The 12,705-nt window shown below is 38.5% G+C and overlaps 1 protein-coding gene across 1 annotated transcript in view; it reads left to right on the top strand.

The window, feature by feature from the left end:
- Positions 1 to 10,963: 10,963 nt before the first annotated feature.
- The window catches only part of WDR70 (WD repeat domain 70), a 295,974-nt gene continuing 294,232 nt past the window's right edge, over positions 10,964 to 12,705 (top strand). The window contains 2 exon segments of the mRNA XM_074282629.1: positions 10,964 to 11,079; positions 11,174 to 11,233. Coding sequence (XP_074138730.1) covers positions 11,055 to 11,079; positions 11,174 to 11,233 — 85 coding nt within the window. The 5' untranslated portion in view covers positions 10,964 to 11,054.

Here is a 12,705-nt window from a genome sequence, read left to right as displayed (position 1 = left end):
ATCAATCCTGGAGTCCTACTTTACTGATTGCATCAAAAATGGTCAAGTGCAGTGGAGAACCATAGTATCTAGATGCCTAAAGGGTAGGTTCATATCACTCATGGGAACAATCAGTCCAATGGGCAGAGCAAGGAGTAGTACTTACCAAGGGCAAGGCCATGGGTTCTTTAAGAAAGGAGCTTAGCAATCTTGTCTCCATTTCCTATTAGCTATACAGCTTTTAGACTGCTTTGTCACATCTCTACACTAGGTGTTTCCACTCTCATTTTCCCCACCCTTTTTGCCTGAAAAAAAAAAAAAAAAAAAAAAAAGCTTTTGTGTTTCTCCATTAGTTGTAAATTCCTTGAGGATTGGGATTCTTTTTATTTTTTTAATTTTTATTTGTATGCCTAGCACTTGGTACATCTTGGGGATTTGATAAATGTTTTATTGATTGACTTTAAAAAAAAAAAAAAAGGTTTTATTTTCAAAATATATGCATAGTTTTCAACATTCACCCTTGAAAAACCTTGTGTTCCAACTTTTTTTCTCCCTCCCTTCCCTCCACCGCTCCCCCAGACAGCGAGTAATCCAAACATGTGAAGTTCTTCTATATATATTTCCACAATTACCATGCTGCACAAAAAAAAAAAAAAAATCAGATCAAAAAGGGAAAAAAAATGAAAAAGAAAACAAAGCAAGCAGCAACAACCAAAAAAAGTGAAAATACTGTGTTGTAATCCATACTCAATCCCCACAGTCCTTTCTGGGTGCAAATGACTCTCTCCATCACAAGTCCATTGGAAGTGGCCTGAATCCCATTCTTGGAAAAAAACAAAACAAACGAAAAAAAAACCATATCCTTCAGAATTGATCATATGGTTGACTGAGACTACCTTCAAAATGAACATTAAAAAGAAAATAGTCATCCCTACTGATTTATAAATTGTGGCCCCATGGCCTAGCTGTCTGGTCTGTTAAATGGCACCAAATTAACTGGAAGATAAAGTTCAACCCACTGTGGGGAGAGGGGAATTTTTAGGCCTATATAGAGGTAGAATTGAATTAATTGCTATGTCTGTCCATCTCTGCCTATTGAAGGTTCTCATCATTACCACATAGAAAAGGGACCTCTAGAGAAGAACCCTCAGGGAAAATAATTGGTCTGATCTTACCAAATGGATTATGTAGGACTCTTTTCATTATATTGGAGCATATGAGTTGGCTTCACCTGTTTGCTACCTTAATGGAAGGTTATCATGGCCCTTTGTAATGTTCTCTAGTTTGGTTTTCTTGGGGTCTCTGGGGGTAGCCTTTGTTTCAATTCAATAATCACCACAAGAACAGCCAGGTGTTAAAATCTAAATCCTTTATTATTTCCTTCTTGGGGTTGGGCAGCTTTCTGGAGAGCCTTTCAGACTGGCCTTGGTCTTAATGGGGGAAGTGCAGAAGGCCAGGCCAGCCACCAGGAGCCTGACTGAAGGTGAAATGAATTTCTATCTCCTTGGCTCCCAGAGCTTCTAGTGTGCTTGTCTTCTATGTCTCTCTGTCCCTGCTTATATGATCCACACTGAGTATAAATCAATCATTATATCTCTAGGAAACCATTATTTGTTGTAAGATTAAATCAATCATACTAACCATGCTAAACTAGATAACCATCGTCTCTCATCAATTCCACTTAGTACCTTGTAAGAAGTTCAGAGTTCTGGCCCATAACAGCCCTTAAAAAAAAAGATCTTGGCTATCTTGATTATGTTTCTAATGATAATGAATTCTATTGTATCCTGGATTCAATAATGGGACCCAAATTGGAGTATTAGATGGGTCTTCCATCAATCCCTTTCTGGCTAGATATACTGGGTAATCTCCGCTTTTGAACATTTCCATTCTCCATCAAGATTACATCTCTACTATCTTAGTTGCTGATTGATTCATTATCAAGAACAAAGGGAAAGAGAATAGTAGATTATTATGGTGCATAACCAGTAGTTGTATAGTGGTGTGTAACCCAAGAGGTATATTGACTTTTTTTCCCCACCCAAAACCACATCCAGGTATTTAGATCTTCTCTATAAACCCCAGGTGGTCCCTGATGGCCATGGACTGATAATCTAGTTAGTAGATCAATCATGACATTTGCTTTCTCCAAGGTGCCATTTATTTTTCTTAGGAAAACAAATTTACCTGCCATACTTTTTTCAAATCAGCAAGCAGAAATGATTGTTATTTTTATAATATCTGTTTTTGTCAGGAACTGTGAGGATCTTCCCCTTCCAGATTTTTAAAATTTATTTATATTTTTTTGTTGGTGGTGGTTTTTGTTTTTTGTTTTTTTGGACTAGGTAAAAGAAGAAATTCTTTGCCTCAATTGCTACCTAGTTTTAATCACTGAATGGAGATATTCTCAATCAAACTGAGACCTGTTGAAGACTTTAGCTTAAAAAGGCCAAGATCTCCCATTTCACCCAGGGCCATCTCCAGCTCATAGTTTAATGGAGGAAATAACAATAAAGGCTGTAGCAATTATGTATAAATTTTGTACACACATATGTACCACATATGATACATTAGAAATACTCTACAAAGAGATACTAAGATTAAGCAGGACCAGGAAAAACTTCTTGCAGAATATGACAATTCCACTGGTATTTGAAGGAAGACAAAAAAAAAGAAGGCAAAAATGAGAAGGGGGAGAGTTCTAAGTGTGGGAAATAGCCAGGGAAACTGCATGGAGAGGGGAGCTGTAATATCTCATTGGAAGAACTGCAATAAAGTGTCACTGGATTTCTGAATAAGAAGAGGGGCCTACTGTAGATGAAATTGAACAAAAGGATAAACTGACACAATTCTTCTAACAAAATAATGTTTATTAAAAGGGCTAGTAAATGGTCAATGGTTTGTCTCTAGGTCAAAGACCCCAAGCAAAAGAATAGTTCCCCTTTTATGGATGTTGGGGATTAGAGAGAAAAAAAGAGAACAGGGTAAGTGATGTCATCCAGTTAAGGGCTAATATAATTGGTTATAGATGGGCAGATATAATAGAAAGACATAGTAGTCAGTTCTTTAATTCAGCCTCCATATAGGCCCTAAAGGATCCTCTGTCCCTTCCATACTTGGACTGGCAGTTAATTTGCTGCCATTTAACACACTAGACAGATAAGCCTGGAGCGCACTCCATAAAGCTATAGAAATGACTATGTCCTTTTAAGTGTTCATTTTGAAGGTAAAGAGTCAGTCAAGTGGGAGGCACAGGGAACAACATGATTAGTTAGAAGTTTGGTACTAGGGGATAAAACAACCCTCTCCTTTCTTGAGACTGAGAAGTGCTCATTGTTTGGGTCCAGGTAGAAGGCTATACTTTGGACAGAAAAACCAGACATTAGACCCAACTCTCTTGTGATCACAAATATTTTCCTAAGATCAGCTAAATTCTTTGAGGCAAGAATAGATCAGTGATTATTAGGAGAGCTAGATTTTATCTTACTCCTTACAGAATAGCTGTATTCTGAATGAAGTTCAGAGACAAAGACTCATGACTTAAGTGATTACAGGACAAAAGCATTTAAAGGACAAAAAAAATCACTTAGTTGTAAATACCATCAATAAATAAATGATACAGGATCAATCTCAATCTTCTCAGAAGTAAGTGTGAGAAGGAAGAGAAAGGCCATCTTATAAAAGGGCTTTAAAATCCAAATGGAAGATTTTATATTTGATCTTTAGGCAATAATCATTTACCATATAGTCAGACCTGCCTTTTAACAAGATCATATTGATAGCTGAATGGAGGATGAATGAGAGTGGGGAAAAACTCCAAGTTTGAGAGACAAACTTGAAGCTATTGAAACAGTCCAGTTGTGAGGTGATAAGGGCCTGTAGCAGAGCACTAGTAGTGTCAGAAGAGCTATAATGAAGGTGAAATTGACTACACTTTCAAGTAGATTGGGGATGAGAATGGTATTGATAGTAATAAGGAATTGGAACAAGGTAGGATTTGAGGGAAAGATAATGAATTCAGTTTTGAACATGTTGAGTTTAAGATGTTTATGAGATAACCAATTTGAGATGTCTAATAGGTAATTCGAGGTCAAGAGAAAGGTTAAGGTTGGACAAAATAGCTATCAAGATCATCTGTGTAGAGCCTGATATTTGAATCTCTGGGAACTGATGAGATCACCAAAAGAAATAGTACAGAAGAAGTGGCCCTAGGACAGAGCTGTGGGGGACATCCACCATTAGTGAACATTATCTAATTATAGCAGTCAGACAGATAGGAAAAAAATAGAATGTTATGAAAACCAGAAAGAAAAAAGTATCAAGGAAAAGAAGGTAACCCATAGGTTAAAGGTTACAGAGAGGTCAAGAAGAATAAAGATCAAGAAAAGGGCATTAGATTTAGAAAATAAAATCAGTCTAAAAGTTAAAAGTTTCCATTGTTTAATGAATTTGGTAACCAGATTGCAGAAAATCAAAAATAAAGAAGAGGAAATGGTAGAAGTGATTACAGATAGCTTTCTAAAGGAATTTGGCCAGAAAAGGGAGGAAACATGGGATAATAATAGATATGGAAAGATCAAGTAAGACTTTTTTGGCAAATGGGAGAGACATGGGTAGCGGGGAAACAAGTAGACAGGGAGAGATTAAAAATTAGTGAGATAGCAACAAGATTATATGATGATCAATTCTGATGGATGTAGCTCTTTTCAACAGCGAAGTGATTCAGGCTGATTCCAATGGCCTTGTGATGGAGAGAGCCATCTGCACTCAGGGAGAGAACTATGGGGACGGAGTATGGATCACAACACAGTATTTTCACTTTGTTTTTTTGGTTGGTGTTTGCTTGCATTTTGTTTTCTTTCTCTTCCTCCCCCCCCCTTTTTGATCTAATTTTTCTTGTACAGCATGATAATTGTGGGAATAAGTATAGAAGAGTTGCACGTGTTTAACATGTTAGATTATTTGTCATCAAGGGATTGGAGAGAAGGAAGGAAGAAAAAAAATTGGAACACAAGGTTTTGCAAGGGTGAATGTTGAAAACTATCTATGTATGTGTTGTGAAAATAAACAGCTTTACATAAAACATTTAAAAAATAAGGCAAAAAAAAAAAAAAAGAAATTTACAGGGGCAAAAGAAAAGGATACCCAGATCAATGAAGTACATGGTTGTCAGTTACAAGCCACTAAAAGTAACAGCTGGAATTCAACCTCACTTATTCTTATTTCAAGTCATATGTATTTTCCCTTTGAGGAAAAAAGTCGAGCTTTTAAATTTGTTTAATTAGAATGTTCTATTTTGTCTTTTGTGAACACCTAAATCCTTTGTTTTGTTAAGAATTCCACTGACTTAAATGAATGTAATTGAATATTTTTGTTTTGTGAGAATAAAATGAATGTGATAAATATTGAGATGTCCAAGAATAAGATATAAACTGATACGATGGGAAATAAAAAGAATCACTAAAGCAAAAATACATAAAAAATAATAACAGCAACAATAATAAAGAAGATTAGTGAAAATGGGAATGATATATTGGAGGCAATGTTCTGGAGAAGACTAGATGGAATGAGATCATGTGCTTCCAGAGGTCAATAATAGTCAAATATTTAAGCACCTACTGTGTGCCAAGCATTGTTCTCAGGCACTCAAAGGTTGGCTTTGGCAAGGAAAAGGACTACTTCTTTGTATAAGACAAGTATGAGATAGTGGAGAAAGACATCTAAATGATGAAATGGAGAAGATAGGAGGCAGTGCTTGGCAAATAGCTAAAAAATTTTTTTAGTTTAATATGAGGTAAGGTTCTCATTGTTTTGGAGGGACTGAGGAGTAGCTATGGGAGGTATAAAGAAGGATGCAAAGATAAGGAAAGGTGTTGTCATGAATGATATAATGAATCAGGGAAGTATATAAAAGGATTGCCTTGTTAGCAAGGCATGATCAATTAAGATTATCTAAATTTGTAGTGGGCTCAGCATGATTTTGTGATTTTCTTCATTTTTTAAAGCAGCATGTAAATAGGAAGAAAGCAGTGGATGTTGGGAAAATCTTAACTTGGCACAGCAAAAGTTAGCAGTAGGATACAAGGGATTCAAAAGAAGAGGAGAGGCTAGAGTTGAATAATTTAGCAGGGTTTAAAGGAGGGAAGGAAGGAGAGTGAAGACCATCTAGGACTGGTGACCTGGGAAAAAAGTGAGGGGTCTAGGCATTGGAATTCATGGTGAGGATGAAGAATAGGCTTTGGAACTGAAGAGGAGAGACAGAATAAAGGAATTACAGAGTTTATAAACATGAATGTGGGACACCTGTGAGTGTTGGCAATTTCTATGTATGGTCGAGGTCAAATAGAGGAGAGAAATAAATTGAGTAACTGTGAGGTTTAAGGGAATAATAAGATGTTGAAGTTATTCAAGTTGGGGAAGGAAAAAAAGACTATGAACCAAGCACTGAAAATTGTTGAAGAATGATTGATAGGTAATAGGTACCAGACTCTTGATTGGGTGGTAAATATGGATTAAATGAAATTCAAAGGAGGAGAGGTTTCTAAGTGATAGAAATATATGGAGAGCATGGAAGTGACAATGAAGAGAATGTTTATTACAACTCCTTCACCTTGACCGATAAGTTGGGAGTATGAATGAAAGTCCTACACAAGATGTTCAAGTTGATTATGAAATCTGGGTCACCAGGAGGGAGTCAGATCTCAGTGCAAGATGGAAGCAACAGGAAAAGAAAGGGCTTAATTTGAACTAAGTTTATTAATAATGGAACAGCAATTCTAAAAAATAGTGTTAAGAGGGTAGCTTTAATGTAAGACATTGGTTAGGAGAGAGGTTGGGATAAGGGAAATAGGAAGGGAACAGGCAATATGGGACAGAGAGAGTCTGAATAATGAAAATTGGGGTTCAGAATCACTGGTATAGGGATGGTGAGAGTTTGTTAATTATTGAACAAAGGGTTCAAGTAGATTTATCAGTATCTGTAGGCATTTGGTCTTATATAGGAGACCTTTCAGATCTTTAAGCATTATTGTAGTATGTGTATTTGTTTTCTTTGTTGTCTATAACCTAGTTTTATTATTGGTAATAATCCTAGACAAAGCTGTCTATATTTGTTGCCTCTATTTATTCTATTGACACTCACTTTTTGGCATTTTACATTGAATCGGAAACTTGTCTCCATTCTACTGATTTCTTAATTGCCAAATCTGATTGCTTTTTTCTCATTCTTCATTCATATGGACCTCTATGCAGCATTTCACATTGTTGACTTCCCTTTCCTCCAATATATTCTGAATTTTTGTGACACTGCTTTCTCTTGTTTCTCCTACTAATATTCTGACCATTGTTTGGTGTTTTTTTTTTTTTTTCTGGATTTTCTATATTATGGCACCAAAACTACAGGTGAGTTCTAAGGCTTTTTATCAGTTTTTTTCCCCTCCTTTCTCTCTGTTGTACTGATTGGGATTTGTATAACTGGTAATAAAAAATCACTATATACTTGTAAAGGTTCTTGTTGTCTCTCAATTGTAATCTTTCTCTGGGAGGAGATCTCTTTTCTGTATAATCTTTTCTCTGTGAGTAGGTTTCTTGGGAGCTCTGAATCTCCTCCAGCTCCTGTCCTTCCCCAATCCAGACTGCTTGTCCAGGCCCAATGTTGTCTTCTTTTATCCTCCCAGAGAATGGGCATGTGAGAACTCAGGGGCTTGTGGGAAACTCCTTAAACCAATGAACTTGCTCCCTTTAAAGGTTGTGTAAATTCCTTTTCAGAACTCCTTTTTAAAGGTGTAAACTCCTTTAAATATGTAAGCTCCTTTTCAGAAGTCTAAAGGTGTAAACTCCTAAAGGGATGAACTGTGAGCTAGAGAATTGTTTAGACAACCTGAGTTATTACCTTGTAATCCTAACATATACTGATCCTGAAAAAAAATACCAAAAAACCATGATCCCAAGCAAATCTTAAGGGAGTCCTTGTTATACATCTTCCTCCTTCACCCAATGAGTTCTCAAACATACTTTTAGGTTTAACTTAAATATCATCTCTTCCATGGTGTTTTCTTTGAATATCCTTCTCTCTTAGATCTCTTGGATAATTTTATTTTTAGTTATCACGTAATATTGTACACTTTTCCAGAATTCAGTTTGCTTTTCTTCTTCATTATCAGTTCTGTACTCATTATCTAATTTGTCATCTAATTGAAATGTCTTTCCAAAATTAGATGATGGGCTAGTTGTAAAGGTAGTAAAGATCCATTTGCCTGCTGCAGTCTGGACAACAGGCATCTTTGTTTTTTTCTTCAATCCAGAGTCAAACTCAAATTTTTTGAGGCATTATAAATTAAATTTAAGGCTTTGCTATATTTAATGACTTGGATGTAAAACAAGAGTATCTGGAAGACTTCATTTGTAGATTTCCATATTCTGCATTAGGTACTTTTCATGACAGAGGTAATATATCTTTCATGAGAATATGTCTTTTTCATGTCTTGCTTAATATTAATAACAGTGGCATAATTGAACTTTATTTCTATTGTACCTTTTGAGGAATATTGTATAATTTTAATGTATGTATGAAAGTCCTTTTATTTGAAGGAAGCCTTTTAAAGGCTTTATGCAGCTTTAAGCAGCATTTTGCTCTGTGGAATCAAATACTTTTTTTTTTTTTTTAGTCAACAAACAATGGGATCTCATACTTTGAAAATGTGACATATTATATTTTCACTTCCTCATCTTTTTCTTTTCCTAGTGTCTTTGTACTTACATTATAGATGATATTTTGTTCCTCATAGAAGCTTACTTAACAAATGGTGAAGATGGTAGTACCATCTTTGTTAGTCTGTGTCTCCTGAACTTCTCTGTCTTAGATTGGAATAAGAATGTATCTATGTTGTGAGAAAAAGTGTAGCAAGTAGAGGATTATGATAAATTTCTCATATTTCACAATTTTATTAAGAGGTGGCCTTCACAAACACTGTTAGCATGGTTATTTTAGCTCTTCAGGAAGGATGGGTCCTTAAGTCTATAGATAGCTTAGGGTCAATCAGAATCCATCTGTGCCTCAGGTTTTTCTGTGATTAAATACTTATTGTGAAACTCAAGTTTAATATTGATTTTCAGCTCCAGTAGAAAGTAATCTTTCTCCTATGACTTCTTGGTATTCTAAACTTCTCTAAAACATATTCAAACTTGTTTTTGTATCATTTGTTGTTTATCATTTCAAATACTTTCCACTCTTTGTGACCCCTTTTTGGAATTTTCTTGGCAAACATGCTGGAATGGGTTTGTATCCTATCTTTTATCTTGCTATGACTCTCATTCTCTAATCTTGTGGTCCTCAAACTTTTTAAATAGGGGGCCAGTGGGCTGGACTATAGTAAAAACAAAACCTCACACTCTGTATCCACCCCTCAGTCCATTTGCCATAACTCAGCCTGCTCATAAATGTCCTTTGGCCTGTGGGCTATGGTTTGAGAACCCGTGCTCTAATCCAGTGCTTGCTACGCAACATTTAACAAATATGTATTAAATGAATTAAGGAAAATCCTCTGAAATGGCCCTTTTTAAAATGAAATATAAATTCAGAAACCTTAGCATTATCATTTATAATCCAAACATAAACATGATGTAATGAAAAGGGCATTTGGAGAAAATGAACTTGATTCTAAATGATTTTTGTCAATTATGTGACTTAAAACAATTTACCTCGAGGAGTCTGTTTACCTCATCTGCAAAATAAGTATAATAATGCTTGTACTGCTTCCCTCAAAGACTTCACAGTCTCAAAAAAATAAAGCTATTTATTTTCACATTATTGTAATTTTAAATAATATGATCGTGGAGAATCTGTGTTACAGAGTGGGAAAAGAGAAGGCCAAAAAGATCTAGATTTAAGACTTGTCACATACTAGAAATGTGACTGGACAAATCATATAACCTGTCAGTGGTCTAGGCAATTCTTTAAGATCACTGATCAGGGGGGGCAGGTAGGTGGCGCAGTGGATAGAGCACCAACCCTGAATTCAGGAGGACCGGAGTTCAAATCTGATATGACACTTAATACTTCCTAGCTGTGTGACCCTGGGCAAGTCACTTTACCCCAGCCTGGGGGGGAGGGGGAGGGGGAAACATCACTGATCAGCTTTGGTGGAGAGTTTCCTCAATTGAGAGTTCCCTATATGGATAAAATAAGGTCCAGAATAAACAAAATTATGGTTTTCAATTTAGTATTGGGATGATGCTACATAACCAAGCAGCTGTCAGATCTTGCCAATTACATTTTGACAATCTCCACTTGACTTCCTCGTACACAGTGATCACCCTCACTTCTGCCTCCTTACTTAGTAAGGATATTGATTAAGCACTTGCTATGTGCTAGGCGCTGCGCTAATCTCTAGCGATAGAGATTAAATGCTATTGCTATCCAGAAACACTGTATCTGGGCTGGACCGTAGACAACACACAATACAATATAATGGGAGTGGGATAGACTATACACAAAAGGCAGCAGAAAAGAGAGGGATTCCAGGGACACAGGATGGTGGGGAAACGGAGTTGTGGTAAACCCCTGTCTGGTTTTTAGAGCTTCACAACTTAGTCCAAACATTTTTCCAGCCTCAATATATCTGATTCCCCTTAATGACTCCACTTTCACGCTTTCTAATTCCTCCGGCGCCTCATCCCCGTCTCGGAGCCATGCGTGGAATGCTTTTCCTTCCCACACTCAGCCTCATGGAGCTCAGCCCGACAGACGAGCCTTTTGGATCCGTTAAAATTTTTTCTGCATATACACAGATCCACGCGAAAGAATCTCAGCTTCCCGAGGGCAAGGGCTCGTTCTGCGACTGCTTTCCTATCCGCGATCCCAGGATACCGCCCAAGTGCGGGCACTCTGATTATTAGTCGTCGCTTCCGCCAGGACGGCGCTGCGGCCGGAGTCGCGGGCCCCGTTCTTAGGACGTGTGCGTCATTTCCTGATTTCTGGCGACACTTCCGCCCAGCTGCGAAGACACTTCCGCCCGGCTGCTCAGAGCTGGGAGAGTGTGTTGGGATTTACGACTCTACCTGTCCGGGAAGCCGGCATGGAATCCTCTACAGGCGGTGATGGTGGGTTCGGTCTCTGGGCGGGGAGCAGGGGCGGCCTGGGATTGATAGATGTGTCCTAACGTAGCTCCATTCTCCCTCCTTCCCTGCTTCACAGGCACGGACGCGCCTACGGCCGATCCGGAGCTGGCTTCCACCATGGGTTTCACCGGATTTGGTGAGTTCAGGACGCCGGAGAGGGGGCGGCGCTGCAGGACAGCCCGGGAGGAAGAGCGGCCTTGAGGGCTCGGGTGCTGGTGACCCCTAGGATAGTCTTGACTCCACCCCTTGTAGTCTACTGCCTCAGCGAAGTCCCCAGGACCGCGCGCCCCCTGACAACTCGCTGCCCGGTCTTTGGCGCGAGGGAGGAGGGGACAGGAAGAGGAGGAGGAGAGGGAAGAAAGAGAAAAAAAGAACGGGAGAGGGAAGAAAAGGGAGCAAGAAGAAGAGGAGGGGGAGAAAGGGGAGAGGAAGGAACAGGTGGAGGTGGAAGAAGCTGGGGTTGGAGGGTGCGGGAGGTGCGGGGAATGCACAGCAGGAAGGAAGCAGATTCAGTTTCTTTGCATTCAGAGTCAAGGTTTTAGGTCTAGAGCTGGGGTTCTCAAACTATAGCAATTGGGCTGAGGGGTGGAGACAGAGTGTGAGGTTTTCTTTTTACTATAGTCCGGCCCTCCCACAGTCTGAGGGACAGTGAATCAGCCCCCTATTTAAAAAGTCTGAGGACCACTGGTCTAAAGGTTCTGCAAAGCCTGGTACTAAGTGTACGTTGGTTGCTGTGGGTAGATAACTATGTTGCAGCTGCTAGGCAATAAATAGGAGCTCTGTGAAGGCTAAACACATGGGAAAGGCATCTTTGAAAGGAATAGCGCAACAAAAATTAAAATGGATAGATTGCTGCTGTGACCTCATATCACTTACTATGCATATTTACTATGAGTATGTATGTGTTTGACATCAATCAACAAATGTTTAATTTTTATTTCCCCAAAATTTATTATTTTTCCCATTCACATAAACAAAAAAAGAGTTGCAAATTATCTTTCTCCCTCCTTTGCAACCCATTGCAAAGGCAAAGAATATGATAGAAATTATATATGTGAAATTGTAGTGTTCTCTAGAATATGATGTTGTCTGTGAGCAGGTTTCTTGAGGAGCTTGTGGAGGCAGCCTTCCTTTCAGTTCAGTTCAATAATCCCAAATGCAGCCAGGAGATCCTTTATTTTCTCCTTCAACGTCTTGTCTCTTTTCCTGGGCCTCTCTCTTGGTTCCAAGAGCTCCCTCCAAATGTCTCTGAATCCAAAGGTTTGTTCTTCAGTCTCCCGCAGGCACAAAGGTGGAAATTGGAATGAATCTTGACTCCTCCTCCCAGAGGGTGGGCTTGTGGGTTTCTGTGGGCTTGTGTCTCTGGCCCTGAGAGCTTCTTGCTTATATTTCTGCCCAACTTGTGAATCTCCTTGACTTGTGAATCTCCTCCTTATATATGCTCTCTAAAGGTGTGAAGTCTAAAAAGTACTAAGTACATAATCACTTAGCACCTTGTTTCAAGTTCTGGCCCGTAACATGAAATCATGCAAAACATTTCCATGTTAGCTATCAGCAAACTTTTTAAGTGCCCCTCTGCTAAGCACTTTGCTAGTAACTAGTATGTAT

This window comes from Sminthopsis crassicaudata, chromosome 1 (genome assembly GCF_048593235.1).
Source record: "Sminthopsis crassicaudata isolate SCR6 chromosome 1, ASM4859323v1, whole genome shotgun sequence".
NCBI lineage: Eukaryota > Metazoa > Chordata > Mammalia > Dasyuromorphia > Dasyuridae > Sminthopsis > Sminthopsis crassicaudata.
This window is presented reverse-complemented; position numbering and strand designations above follow the sequence as displayed.